This window comes from Hemicordylus capensis, chromosome 4, assembly GCF_027244095.1.
Source record: "Hemicordylus capensis ecotype Gifberg chromosome 4, rHemCap1.1.pri, whole genome shotgun sequence".
Lineage (NCBI taxonomy): Eukaryota > Metazoa > Chordata > Lepidosauria > Squamata > Cordylidae > Hemicordylus > Hemicordylus capensis.
Window position 1 is genome coordinate 81,752,586 of NC_069660.1, and position 14,791 is coordinate 81,767,376.

General features: G+C 47.9%; 2 protein-coding genes across 13 annotated transcripts in view; one reads left to right on the top strand and one right to left on the bottom strand.

The window, feature by feature from the left end:
- SZT2 (SZT2 subunit of KICSTOR complex) overlaps window positions 1–3,975 on the top strand; it is a 152,033-nt gene extending 148,058 nt beyond the window's left edge. For all 12 annotated transcript variants that reach the window (XM_053245426.1, XM_053245432.1, XM_053245430.1 and 9 more), the window contains 5 exons: window positions 642–764; window positions 1,095–1,584; window positions 1,852–1,968; window positions 2,940–3,008; window positions 3,333–3,975. In XM_053245426.1, the coding sequence (XP_053101401.1) occupies window positions 642–764; window positions 1,095–1,584; window positions 1,852–1,968; window positions 2,940–3,008; window positions 3,333–3,476 (943 nt within the window). In that variant the 3' untranslated portion in view covers window positions 3,477–3,975. The remainder of the gene's footprint in view (window positions 1–641; window positions 765–1,094; window positions 1,585–1,851; window positions 1,969–2,939; window positions 3,009–3,332) is intronic.
- Window positions 3,976–4,508: 533 nt separating this feature from the next.
- On the bottom strand, window positions 4,509–14,768 carry HYI (hydroxypyruvate isomerase (putative)). Its single transcript, XM_053245449.1, has 8 exons — window positions 14,259–14,768; window positions 11,688–11,799; window positions 7,885–7,999; window positions 7,365–7,443; window positions 7,159–7,208; window positions 6,840–6,909; window positions 5,055–5,189; window positions 4,509–4,781 (listed from the first exon to the last, which is right to left on the bottom strand). The coding sequence occupies exons 1-8, from the start codon at window positions 14,455–14,457 to the stop codon at window positions 4,708–4,710; spliced, it is 834 nt and encodes a 277-aa protein (XP_053101424.1). The 5' UTR covers window positions 14,458–14,768; the 3' UTR covers window positions 4,509–4,707.
- Between the last annotated feature and the right edge of the window lie 23 nt (window positions 14,769–14,791).

Genomic DNA, 14,791 nt, shown 5'->3' on the forward strand with positions numbered 1-14,791 from the left:
TGCATATCATTTCTGGCATAAGAAATTGACAAGCAGTTGCTTTCCCCTTTACTATGCTGTTACAGATTGTCAGCAGTGTTCACAAAAATTCAGAAATGATTACAGGAGAAAATGAGCACAGTTAATAGTACGTGGATGGTATTGTGGGGTGGGGATGTCAGTTCTTGAATGCACACTCCTCAGCAGGGAAAGGCACAAAAGGGCTCCTGCATCAGACTCAGCTGGGGGCTTTCTGATCTGTATCGCATTCCTGCCGCTCCAAGCTATTGAGCTCTTCCTGCCTACTGATTTTCCTCTTCTGATTTCTTTGGATGAAAATCAAACTATATAATGTGGCAATGGTGTGTAAAACGAAAGCTATCGTAAGTGACTGTTGCACTGCAGTGTGTCTGAAGCACCTGACAATTTCTACAGCAATGGTGAGTCACGCAAAATATATAATATTGTCGTTGGGCTTGTTTGCTTCGAGGAAAGAATGGTGCCCTTGCTCTTTTTTCTTATTTTAGTTCAGTTGAACTACCTGCTCCCATTTGTGCCCACCTGGCTGCAGTCCACGCTGTGGCCAAAAGGACTGTAGCTACCACCTTCCCTTAACACCACCTACCCCACAGAGAGCCCCTCACACCACTTTTTGCTTACAGCTCAGGTTCCTACAAGGATTCGGAGGGGCTGCGTCACCATGATGACTTTGATGTGTCCCTGCTTGTGTGCCACAGTGCAGCGCCCTTTGAGGAGCAGAGTGAGGCAGAGCGACATGTGCTACGGTGAGACCAAAGGCAGGCAGAACATGTGTCCTATTGGTGAGAGGAGTATGAGATTGACTGTGTGGATGAGACTGTGGATTGACTGTGTGGATGAGAGTAAACAAGACTGCGACTCTCTGCTGCGATCGGGGGCAGTTGGGTTGTGGTGAAATGGGCTGGGCTGCTGGCTGACAAATATTTGAGCGAGCCTGCAATGAAGGCTATATGATGGTTGGTATAGGCTGGTTGTGTGTGATGGGGGAAGGGGTTCTCTCCTAGATGCTGTCCTGGCACTGTTGGTGACTGAGAGTCATGAGCTGCAAGGGAAACCTTTTCTTCCCCTATCACCAGGTTGCACTTCTATGTGATCATGACAAGCCAACGGGAGCTGTTCCCACGACTGACTGCTGACATGCGGCGTTTCAAGAAGCTGCCCCGCCTGCAGCGGGAGGCACTGGAGCCAGTCGCAGGCCGTGCAGCTTGGGAGACGGCCGAAGGCGGTTGGCAGCGGAAGGAGGCACCAGAGCCCTGGGAGGAGGTGGAAGACAGTGGCGAGTTCTATGCAGGGGGTCCCCAGGTCAAGGTGGGGCCAGGGCTCTTCTATACCTCCCCAATGTTCCCACTGCTCACCTCGGAGGTGGCTGCTGCCCAGAAGCAGCTCAGCAACATGGTGCAGCTCGCCAAGTGTCATTGTCGCCGTGACAACCTCTGGAAGCGGCTCTTCCTGCTTGAGCCACTTGCCTCTGACAAGCTCAAGCTGGGCAAGCTCTCGCTGGGTGAACTGGAGGAGCTGCTGGATGCTGTGCACAGGAAATCCATTGCTGACATTGATCCCCAACTGGTGAGTGGCTTAGCTGCACACTTGTGACGTGTGTGTGTGTGTGTGTGTGTGTGTGTGTGTGTGTGACACCTACACACAGTTGTGGCATGCAGCAGGTTTGTGGCAACCTGTAGCTTGCCAGGAACAGAAAACACTCTTGAAGTACCTCTGTATGGCTGTAAGGGGCACCTAGCACTTTTATCAGCATGTAGGACAGTCGTCTTCATACACCAGGCTGCAGTGGCCTCCATTTTCTTAGGCTACCTCTACCTTTTCTCTCTTTGGCAGAGCTGCTTCCTGACCATGACTGTATCCTGGTACCAGAGTCTTATCAAAGTATTACTGAGTCGTTTCCCACAGAGCTGCCGCCATTTCCAGAATGCAGATGCTGGCACCCAGTACCTGGTAAGGATCTTCCAGGATGTCTCTTCTAAGCAGCTTTCTGTTAGTTAAGAATGATCCTTAAGATTGTTGAATTGGCTCAGGCCTGGTATCTTCACCAGTCAGTGCCAGCCCATCTTGGCTTCTCTCAGGAAATAAATCCTAACCAACCTGGCCTGTTACTCTTAAGAACTGTGAGCTGTACAATCCCTTTTGTTCAAATCCAAAGCAACAAGCTAAGAGACAGTGACATCTACCTGACTGGTTTCTAAAGAAAATGAAACTTCTTTTCAATATTTGTCCTATTACAAAGTGAAGTACATACTTTGGGGCACGTATCTATCCCTTTCAATAGCCTCGGGTCTGAAGTTCAGTTTCTGAGATGACCAGTCTCTGAGCCACATACTCCAGGGATAAGAGCATGATTGTGAGACTACCATGCTTTCAGATTTTAAGAACATTTATACTAGTTTGCTACATGGAACATGCATCTACTGGCGATCATCCTAAAGCTGTTTCAGCGGAATAGAAGTATTCAGAGTAGTAGTAGTGTTTTGATTGGAATATCTGGGGACTTTAGATCAAGAAGGATGGGTTTCATAGAGAAATAACTGACACGAGGATTCTTCAAATAGGTCACCAGAAGCCTAAACAATAGCACTCATTGTTCCAGGCCTGAGCCAAGAAATGAGTAACCCCCCAGAATACACACAGATCACTTGCTAGATAAATAAAATTAGTATATTTTGAGATAGCAACAAGATGGAAACTGGTCTCTGCTTTAGTTTTTTTTAGTTTTAGTTAATGGCTGACAGGGAAAACTGGATTCAGTGTGGCTCATGTTCTGGCTATATAATTTACCATCTTCTAAAGAGCAGTCAGACTTATGGGGGAGCAGCTTTCTAGTGAACAGAATGATGTTGTTCTGTTTCCTTTTGCATATCATGAGTGTGGGGCCTCCTTCCTGATGCAGTACTCTTTCCTTGTCTCTGCAGGTTGTGCTGAACCAGAAATTCACAGATTGTTTTGTGCTTGTATTTCTTGATTCCCATTCAGGAAAAACGGTGAGAGCCTTTCCCTCTTTTAAGCCAGCAGTTCAGGAGCGGGGGGAGGTGTATTTTTAAAAAGGGGCTTCAGGATGACTCCATTCTAGCACCTACTGCTGCTGGGTATGAGCAACAGGTACCTAGCTTCCTGATCTGGATTTGAGCTGCTGCTGCTGCCCTACATTGTAGTTCTCTCCTTTTTTGTGTGTGTGTGTGCAGAATGTCGCTGGAAATCCATCTTAAAGGGAGGCTTCAGATGCTGCTCAGTATTTGGGCAGAGTCCTGACACTAGGTTCCCTTGCTGGCAGCACCTGCTAATAACCTGGCTATCTATCTTTACAGAGCCTGACCGTAGTTTTTCGTGAGCCATTCCCAGTGCAACCCCAGAACAGCGAGAGCCCCTTGCCACAACTCGTGTCCACATACCACCATCTGGAATCTGTCATAAATACAGCTTGCTTCAACCTTTGGACAGGGCTGCTCTAGTATTAGCTGGATCCTCCTGCTGGGACAATGCCTCCCATTGGGGGCATGTTATACAAGGCCTTCCTGTGCTGAAACGGGAACAAAGGAGGAAATGCCACTGATGGTGGAAGGTGTTGCAGAGGCTTGATGTGAAGTTACAGCTGGCCAGACAAGAGGACAGAGCATTGTGAAGGATTCTGACGGGGCTGAATGGAATCACTATAAGAGAGCAGGGCTGCCATGGAGACGGAGCCCAGCATGTCCCTTCAGGGTAAAAGGACAGTTTGCACCTTCCCAAAGGAACTACCCAGTGAGACATCAGGGTGGGGACAGCCTTCCCTTGGGCTTGTTGGAGCCAGGCTGGAAGACTCACTCTTGGTGTTGCTGACTTGGCCCTGCCTTTTAGAGTGACTCACTGGGTGGGTTTTAGCTGTGGGAGGGTACAGCACAATTATGGGAATGTTTTATATGAAGTGAATGTACAGTAAAATAAAACAGGTCATTAATTACAACAGTAAAATACTTTGTCACAGCTTCCCCTACAAGCTGTTGCATTTGTCCCTGGGGAGAAGCAGAGTAGGTTCCCACCTACTTGCCAAATAAGCATATCTGCAAGAGAGACGGGAGCACTGCCAAATTCTACCCCAGGCTTGTAGGTGCTGATTCCTTTTGGTTTGGGCTTGGATAAACTATGTAGATTTCAACTGGGGCACTAGGTGGAGCCATGGAGCTAGGTTTGCAGGCATGGCTTTCATGGTCTCCTTTGCACTAAACTGCATGCTCTCGTGCCTCCTTCCCTCCCTCGATAGAAGGCTTGCCAACATCACTGTTGTAGCATTGTCCCAGTGAGAGAACCTAATTTTTCATTCTTCTTGGTGGGTCAGCCCTTGGAATTGGAACAAGGGCAGACAGAGGTGCAGACCAATTGCACTCCAAGAAGAGCACAGTCGGGCACGTGTCTCGGAGGGAGAACTGTGGGCAGGAATACCATCTGTTGAGGAACATGCAGTGAGATGGGGATGGAGCCTTCACAACTCTGGGATTTGAGGGAAGTACACAGTAACCATTTCATTTTATTAGGAAAGTATCTTGCTGTGAGTGTGCACCCACAATGGGACATTTTAGGTGACAGAACCAACCAAAAGGGTATCCTTTCCAGCTTTCTCTCTGTTGGCATGTGGTGAAGGACTCTGTTGCACAATCTGCTTCTGATGTTCATTCTTCCAGTTTTTCAGCTGCTGAGCTTATCTGTTCAGCTTCCACTATGTAGTACATCATGACTCTTCCAGTATGAGTGCAGCCAGCACAGACCCTTCAATGTGCCTCCTGCAAGAGAAACCATAAATGTACTCCTCAAACAAGAATGCAATCCGTACAGCCATCCTGGGCCCTTACATGCCTCGGAGCTGCCTTGTCCTGAACGTCTGTGAAGCCCATAGCCAGGTATGCAGAAGGTGGGTTGCTGCTTTCTAGAATTAGTGGCACCAGCAGAGAAGAGTGAACTACAGGGCTTCTGAGAGCTCTCCACTTGGAACAGTTGAGTGCCCCATAGTAAGGCCTACTCACATTTAACTTCACTGAAGGCTGGGGAAGACTCACCTTCTGGTGCATACTCGCATCCTATATAGCCACTGTAGCCCATTGTCTCTAGCAGCTGGAAAAGGTAGGGGAAGCTCAATTCTCCAGGGCTGTCAGGTTCATGCCGTGCTGGTACCTGAGCAATCTGAACATGTCCTGCAGAGGAAGACCATATCCAGCACAAATGAATAAGGAATGGTACAGAGGCTCCTACCCCAGGCAGCCAGCCTCATTTTTTTGCCAACACCACTTCAAGACTAAAGCAGTTCCTATGCTGCAACTAGTAAGGATGTGTGAGCCAGCTCGTTTTGAGCCAAGCTCAATGTCGAGCTCCCAGTTCGAAGAACCAGCTCGCAGACAGCTCGGGTGTACTTGTAAAAGGGAATCCTTGAGGATTCCCCTCTCCAAGTAAAGGGGGACCCCTAACTTAAACTTAAAGGCATGGGGGGGGAGTGAGAGGAAGCGGCTCCTGGCCAGTTGTCACTTCCCACCACCCGCGGCACCTTTAAGTTTAGGTTAGGGGTGCCCCTTTACTTGGGAGAGGGGAATCCTCAAGGATTCCCCTTTACAAGTATACCGAAGCTGAATCCATGGGCCTAGGTTCAAAGGTCAAGCAGAGCTGGACCTGGCACAACTGAACCCAGAACCGGACCAGGCTGGGTCAGTTTGAATCCAGACCAACTGGTTCCCTGCACATACCTAGAAGCTGGGCCAGCTGGCTGCCCTCTTGTTTAGATGCCTCCATGCTGTCAAAGCTCAAGAGATCCTAGTTTTGAAAAGGACCTGAGACTTGAACAAACAATTCTGGTCTTGTGGTAGCAAGCATGAACTGCCCCCTTTGCTAAGCAGGGTCCACCCTGGTTTGCATTTGAATGGGAGACGTGTGAGCACCTTAAGATATTCCCCTTAGGGGATGGGGCTGCTCAGGGAAGAGCATTTGTATGCTTGTATGCAGAAGGTTCCAAGTTCCCTCTCTGGCATCTCCAAGATATGGCTGAGAGAGACTCCTGCCTGCAACCTTGGAGAAGCCACTGCTCAGTATTTGTTTATTCATGTATTTAATACATTTCTATACTGTCCAAAACGCAAGTTCTCTGGGCGGTTTACAAAACAATAAAAACAGCCAATAAAAGATTAAAACATTTCAACAATTAAAATTTAAAAATTAAATTTAAAATTAAAACACAATTAAAACAGTATCTAATTAAAAGCCTGGGTAAACAAATGCGTCTTGACTACCCTTTTAAAAGTTGTAAGAGATGGGGAGGCTCTTATTTCAGCAGGAAGTGTTTTCCAAAGCCTCGGAGCAGCAATGGAGAAGGCCTGTCCCTGAGTAACCACCAAGCAAGCTGGTGGCAACTGCAGACGAACCTCTCAAGATGATCTCAATGGGCGGTTTGGTTCATAGCGAAGAAGACGTTCTCTTAAATACCCAGGGCCCAAGCTGTTTAGGGCTTTATAGGTTATAACCAAAACCTGGTACTCTGCCCAGAAACGTACCAGCAGCCAGTGTAGCTGTTTTAAGATAGGAGTGATATAGTCTCTCCGAGATGACCCAGAGACCAATCTGACCGCCGCATTCTGTACTAACTGCAGTTTCCAGACTACATACAAAGGCAGCCCCACACAGAGCGCATTGCAGTAGTCAAGTCTATTGTCTACACAGACAATACAGACTAGTGTGCACTGTGTGTGTATTGTCTATACAGAGTGGCTAGATGGAGCAATGCTCTGAAAAGGCAGCTTCGTATGTTAACCATGGAGGCAGGTTGTGAGTTTAAATACTATAAAACAACTCCCCCTTACCAATGATTGGGAAATACATCTTTAGGTTTTCAGTCAGGTTTCCATCCATAATCTGGCAGTGGAAAATGTCCTGTGGAGCAAAAAATGGAATTCACAAGATAGTAGGTCTATAAACCAAGGTTAGCACCAGGGCAGAGATTCTACTCCTTCACCTCTTGCAGTGTAAGACCTCAGCAATTCAGATCCCCTCTGGTCTCTATATGATGCAACATGCTGTGCCAGCCAGTGAGGGAGCTATGCTGGGCCCAATGGCCCCAGTTTGCATCCAAAGAAAGAGACTAGAATCCATGTAGAGAAATGCATCAAATGAGAGACTTACCAGCTGCAGCTTCAGGTTAGGGCTTCCCACTTTCTTCAAGATGGCAGCAGCTGAAGAAACATAGTATCACCAGTATTTGGTTGTGGTTTTGGAAGCAGAGCACTCTTATCTACATTGCCTATACGCTGCAGCTTCCCAATGCCTATTCTGCACTGGAGCAACCTCTAGAAGAACAATCCCTCCCAGCAAAGGGAAAAGTCACTCACCTTGCTGGGGAGTGGTCAAGAAATAGCGGGAATCAGTAATCCGACTATTAATAGGCTCCAAGTGTCCCATCAGGTTTTCCTGCGATACCAGACAAAGAGAATTTGCCCTCTGTAAGCCAAGTGGCCAAACGTTTTCATGTTTGATGCCGTCCCTCTTAAGCCTCAGCCCTGCCTGAACAGAAGAACTGCAGTTCCCTAGGGAATTCCAGGGATTAGGCACCCATACATCTGAGTGCCTAATCCTTTCCCCTCTTCCCAAATCCTGATTAGCATTCCTTCTCTCTGTGCCTCATCCTGGGGTTCACCATTAGCTTGGTTTGGGGCTTCTCTGGGGTTGACTAATACCTAGATTCAAGCTTCTCTGAGCAGGTCTTGCCACCCCTGAGCTATTTAGGGCGTCTGTTCGATGGAACGAGGGCTCAGGAAGAGTTGTTGCTACCACATAGAATCAGGGAATGACTTATCCCTTCTCTTAAAGCAGCACACTCTGCTATTTAATTGGTATCCACCCAGCCCCTACCTGAGCCAGGATGTTGGCAGCATATCTGAGGTTCTCAATGAAGGTGGCTTCCATCTCAGCTGCCACTGCCTCCCGCTCAGCACCCACAGGAATTCGCCCAGCCATAAGGTGGATCCTACAAGTACAGAGCTAGATCAGGGAGGATAAACCAGCAGCTGACTCTGGCATGGACTAAGGTGGCCAGAAGCAGGGGTGTGTGCCCTCAAATCAAGACAGCTTGCTAGTGATGCAACTAGTGTCGGCACTGAAGTCTCATGTTCAATTTAAACCTGCTCTAAGAGGATGCACTGGCTTAGATACTGTGCAGCCCCCCTGCTCTTCCATCAGTGGAGTGTGCACACTGGTCCTGTGAGGTGTCAACTCTCCTTGCAAAGCCAACGTGGTGTAGTGGTTAGAGTGCTGGACTAGGACCGGGGAGACCGGAGTTCAAATCCCCATTCAGCCATGATACTTGCTGGGTGACTCTGGGCCAGTCACGCATCTCTCAGCCTAACCTACTTCACAGGGTTGTTGTGAGGAGAAACTTAAGTATGTAGCACACCGCTCTGGGCTCCTTGGAGGAAAAGCGGGATATAAAATGTAAAAAAGAAAAGAAATGCATAGAGCCACTGGGGCTCTTAAGAATCATATCTGCACTGTAGGACACTTCCTGCATTATTCCCAATGGGGAAAGAGTTCTACAGCAATGATGTGATTCTTAAGAGCCATGGAGGCTCTGCATGTTTGCAAGAAGTGTTGAGGCTCTCCACATTCATGGAGCCAGTGTGCATGCCCCCTGATAGAAGAGCAGGGGGCTGTGTTGGTTATCTAAGCCACTGACTTCTAGCAATGAACAATCTGTGTCCAAAAGGCTTTCAACTCAGACAAGCAACTACCTTCAATATGAAGCAGCCATGACAAAAGCAAGCAGAATTCTGTAATCAGAACTGTGCAAATCACCACATTGAGACACACACACTGCCAAGAAAGGGTGTTCTCGTTTGCTGCAATCAAGGCATCTCGATGGGTTATCCCCGTCATGTGCTCTTGGGCAAGACTATGCTAAACAGCTAAATAGAAAGCCTTCAGTGTGTGCTTTGCTAATGAGATGAGGATTCTGACCAATGTTGTTGAATGTAATGACAGAACTGGGTGGGTATTCATTTTTCCAGATATGATATAAGGGACTTGTATATGTGATTCCAGACAGCTAAAGAACTTTGTTCTTTAGAGATTCTAGACATGCCTAGGGAGGAGGTGAAAAATTTGTATTATGGATGAGACTTCTTGTTAATCCTAAACACGGCCCCATCTTTATACAGCCAGAGGATCTTCTGCAGCTAGAAGACCACTATGGCCACCCAGGTTTTGTCTCCATCATCTTTGAAACTAGAGCTGTGTTATTTCTGCTAAACAGTGGATGCTGCAGCACTGAGGCAGTCCTTTCATGGGGTGGGGTGAGGTGGTTGCCTCAGGTGGCAGAGGACTGGGCAGCAAGATGCCCCCACCGCCATATCAGAGCAGCTCTTTGGGACTGATCTAAAGCCATTTCTTGCAAGGAACATGATGAGGGAAGAGGAGGCTGCTGGGAGTCTTCCCTGTCCCCTATGCCACTTCCAAAGCTTGCAAGGGTCTGTATTGAAAGGGGGCTGCCCACACCAGGGGCTGAGGCAAGGCAGCATTTGGTGCCTTGTCTCAGGGGCTGCATACGGTCATCCCTTGCTAACCGCAGTTTTAAGTATATGCAGCTGAAATACTGTGACCCGTCTTGCCAACCGTGACCTGAGCATCTGTGGTTGGCGAGGTATTTTAGTGTTGGGGGGTAGTGATTTTGTGGGGTTCAGAGGTTCAATCTGCTCATTCCTCTTGGTGACCCTTGCCGATTTCAAGTGCATTTGAGTGTTTTGGGGGGATCAAAAAATTTCCAGAGGTTCAACCTGCTCATTCCTCTTGGCAATATTAAGGGATTTGGGGGTTATTTTTCCCCTGATTTTTTTTTTAAAAACACCTTTTGGGTGTGTTTGCAGTTGCGGTTCCCCTAACCCTCTGTTTCCCATAAACTTTCATGCCTTGCCAACCGTGAATTTGCCAGCCATGGGTTTTGCTGGAACGGAACCCTCACAGTTGGCAAGGGGTGGTTGTACCTTTGGGCTGCCTCTGCAGCAGCAACTCTTGTGCCCTGTACACTTAGACTGGGGTGTCTAATTCAGTTCAATCACTTGAGGTGGTCAGTCATTTCAATCCACTTTGTTGGCTACATTTCCTATTCAGCACTTGCTTCACCAGTACCAGTAGCTGCTACTCATGCTCACTTGGAATGGATCTGGCTTATAGTGACTAACAGTCTGCTTCATGTATAAAGATGCTGCTGTGTTGCCTTTGGAGAATAAAGCCTTTACAATGGTAACTCTGTTTTATGATACTATCTTTGGTTGCAGAATGCATAAGTAAGCTTTTAACACAGAATGACTTCATCAAGAAGGCTGAGAAAGTAGCTAGTTGACCTACTGCATTTTCCAAAAGTGCTATCCTCAGGACCTGGGCTGGAGGAGAACATGGGCGTGAACTGCATGATGCGACAGAGGGCATTTAAATCTCTACTACTACCTCCAACACTCTTATCACTTTTATAGTGGGAGAAGTCTCTCTTCCTTTGTAAACCCTTTTTGCTTTTTCTGTTCACTGCAAGCTCATCTCCTACTGAACTTCTTTGTTTCCTTCTCTTACTTATGTCTTCCTGCTCTATGCTGCTCTCCCTCTCTGGACCAAATTGCTGCTTTCTATCACCAAGCCTCCAACCTTGCTCAAAACAAATATCCTACAAGAACAGGAAATGATCTGCTCCAAGTTCACCCTCCCTTTCACCACCCACCCTTGGTCTTTCTGTAACTATTCTCCTCCTACCTATTTATGCTCTAAAAGCTGCCCTCCCACGGGCAGTATACTGCAGAATTCAAATGGGAAGAAGCCACCCTTGGAACAATCCTGACTAATGGAGGGCTTACAGCAGCTGTGGTAAATTGGATGTACTTGAGAACCTGTATTCACTAGTGCCCATGATAAAATGACAGTGCAAATTCTTCCCTTAAGGAAAATATCTTTTCAGTGAATCATGTGCTACACAAACCTCCATGCAAGTTGTAACACATTGTGCACACAGGTGCAAGTGCACTGTCACATGCACACAAACATTGTGTGTGATAGTATGCATTGGAAATTATGACTGTACTAACTGCATTTGTGCACTTTTTGCGTGTGTGTATGTGTTACAACATGCACAGAAGTTTGCGCAGTATATGAGACTCTGAAATGGGTCTAAACTTTAAATTCTATGCCTGATTCCTTGGCAGATGTGAAGAAAGCTATTCATATTTCCCTATCTTTAGTTATGAGGATCCCAGACTATGGAAGCTCCAGAGTCCCCCTAGTTCACTGCAAGAAAAAGCTAACACCATTGATGCTCCTGCACACTCCCTCTTTCTTAATAGAGTTATCACAGTTACTGCCAGATAAGGCAAATAATGGGCAGATACCTCCACTTACCCTTTAATTCCTTCAGAGTCAATAGGCTGTGCTATTGCATGGATCTGCGAGAATCAAGGCAAAAATGTACCATTCCCCCTTCACTGCAATATGCAGTGGGAGAAGAAAATGTGTTCATGATCTCTCAATAAAGAAGCAGCCATAGGACACTCCTGCTTTAGGAATTCCTGCATGGAACTAACTACTTACTCCTTATGAGTACTACTGGGTAGGGTTGATATTGTATACACGAGCTAGCCCATTATTGGTTCAACATTCATCTTAAATCATTGTAGTATTACCTTGGACACTTCAGGGTCTTGGCATACTTCACAGCCAAAGCCAGAGCCTCACGGAATTCAACCTGACGGCCTGGCACGGCAGCCAAGCCCATGTCACCTTTGCTTTGGTTTCCTAAGAAAAAACAAAAAAGCATTCTCATGTAATGTGTGAGCAAAGGGGTGGGGGGCTGCCCAGCCATAAGGTGAATCCTACAAGCACAAGGTGGATCAGGGTAGAAGCGGGGTGGGATTGGGGCTGGGCATAGCAAGCTGCTTGGGATCAGAGAATGACCTGATGCTCTGTTCAGGCAGGAAAGGAGTGTGTGCCATATATGGTGCCTGCTGTCCTAATTGCAACGAATACTTTAGAGTCCTGTGTTTTTAGGTCAGGAAGAAGGAAGGAGGCATGGAATGGATTTTCTGAATCCTTGGCAGGCAGAGGGTCCCAATTCGATCCTGTTTCAGGTGGAATATAGTAGCTGGGCACATAACATCAGCCTGCCTTTTAGTTCATGGCATCTGTCATGGTTTTGAATGTGAAGGAAAGGTTTGTCAGGCAGGGGTTCTCAAGCCTTTTGAGACTGTAACCCCCTAAAATAAATAAATAAAAAGTTATGTTCTGGCCTTCCCTGATTAAAGATACTGATTTGATTCAGCAGAGATAGATAAAAATGTTTTATCTGCCTTTTCAATGAGAAAGGCAAGCTTGCTTAATGTTTCAACCCTGGGTTCTATGTTTGAGATGGCGGCCAATCTAATTTCAGGCTCTTAAGTTTATTTTTTGATCAGTATTTGCTCTTTAGAGCAGCAACTGCTGAAAACTCTGATTAACACAAGTAGGATGTTGTGAAGGGAATCAGTATTTTTCATAGCTTTCTAACTTTCCACTTTGTACTCAGCTTGTACATTAATCCAGAATTCAAGGAAGAGACCTCATTGGGAACTTAAAGCAGTCCTAAAGAGTTGCTCCTTCTCCAAGGCGTGGGGACAGTGAGACAAGAAGAGATGACCACCTGGTTCCTCTGCCACTCATAAAGCTAAGAGCAAGCACACAGCAAGCAGTGTCTCTTTGGTTGATGGTGCTGGAGGTGCAGCTCCTGATGGCATCAACTCTTAGCATCAGCAACCTTATTGACCACTAGGGCATTAGCAGTAGAGACAGCCAGTAAGGGCATTCCACCTCTGACGATGCTTTCTCTACCCTGATTCCCCTTTGTTAGACTGATAGTCTCAGGTTTTATTCTCTCACCTGGGGCAGGGGGAGAGACAGACAGACAGACAGACTTCTGTCTTCTCCCTTCCCATCTTGCAGTATGTAGCAACCAGTTGGACATGCAGGCTTATCTATCTCTCTGATAGGTTTCCTAAATAAACTACTTTATTTAGAACTTTGACTCCATGTCTCCAGACAATGTTAATTAGCAGTGCTCACCTGTGCACTTCTACTGTAGCTTGAGTAGATAAACAAATCTTCCCTCTACACTTCCTAACAGATGGGCAAGAAGAGAGTTCCTTTTGGAGAAATACTCACTAGAGCTTGTCTCCTGAGAAGAAAACTCTCTTCCAGCATCAACCAAAGAAGCATCAATGCTGTGTCTGTATTCAGCTTTGTGTGTGGTGGAGGAGCCGAATGGTTAGCTCCTGTCTCCTTCACCACCTTCTGTTACCCTTGACCATCTAAATGCTTCAAGGACGTTGGGTAAGGCCCCTGAACCCCTTCAAAGTTGTGTGTGACTCCCATGGAGAGTTTCCAGTCCCCAGTTTGAGAACCCCTGGCATAAAGGTTACAGCAAGGTTTGGGGGAAATGGGGACATCTCATGTTAAAGCAGAGGATGTGCTGGTGGTCATTAACTTGGGAAGTTGACTGTTAAAACAGCATTAACAGAGAATGACTATGCTCCACAGCTGTAGGAATGAGCTGACTGTGCTGGTGAAGGCTTTCAAGGTGGAGGGTAGACAATATGGAAGGATATTTAACATAGGAGGATGGCAGTGAATGCATGAGTTGGGAGCAGGAGGAATTTGCTAACATTGTCATTATGTATTAAATGGAAAGAGCCTATGTGGCTTTTACAGCTGTATGCCAGGCAGAAAAAGAAAACAGGTAAAGCTTTTTCTTTGCAAAGAGATGCAGAGACAGGAAAGTGCCACCTGTTGATTTCTGCTTGGCATACAAGCATAAGCAGGGTTCTTCCTGTAGATCATACCAAAATGTCCCACCTCTTACTTCACACAATGGCCCGCCAGATGCCTCTGGGGGAAACCCTGAAGTGGGATGAACATGTAAGCAATGGCAAATCGTCCTTTCGGCGCCGCCCGCCCCCGGCTCTACTGCCGCTGCTCAATAACTCGTCTGTGAAACGTACTGCCTCTGAATTCGGAGGTCGGCTATCGCCATCACCACTAGTAACTACCGATAACCAACGCGTCCAGTCTCCTTTTAAAGCACCAACCCATAACCGCTTTCCCTGGAAAAGGTCGCAGCCCCTACCAGGGCGCTTCACTTGGTGCCTGGGGGCTCCAGGGGCCGTGAGGGGGCTCGCTCTGAATTGAGGAAGGGGGCAGCGTCTTTGAGCAATTCGGTGGGGTACCTGGCGGGGTATTGAGCAGGACCACTTCCAGCCCGGCTCGTTCTGCCGCCGCCCGCAGCTCTGCCGCGTCGCAATCGTAGGGGAAGCCCAGCTCCACCGCTCGGAAGCCGGCCCGCGCCGCCGCCTCCATGCGCAGCGGCAGCGTCGCCTGCTCCTGGAAGAGCCAGGCCAGGTTGGCGGCGAAGCGCAACGGGGCCATGACAGGAGGCCAAGACCCTACACGCCGACGACAAGAGGAGGGCAGCGCCTGCGGCCCAGCTCAGCTTGCGAGAGGAGGAGCGGAGGCCGAGGCGGTGCCTTCTCCGCTCGCGGCCAGCTGGGGAGGAGCCTGCCTGCCTGCCTGCCTGCCTGGGCGCCTGCCGCTGCCTCCGCTCCTCCTCCAGAAGAGCTCCGGGGGGTGCTCGACCGGTGCAGGGGGCTTGGAACACGGAGCGGCTGAGGAAAGGTGTGGTGTACACGTGTGTGCATCCGAGGGCTAGCGGGCCGCGTTCTTCTTCCTGTGCTCGGACGGGACGTTGGGACCCACCCGCTCG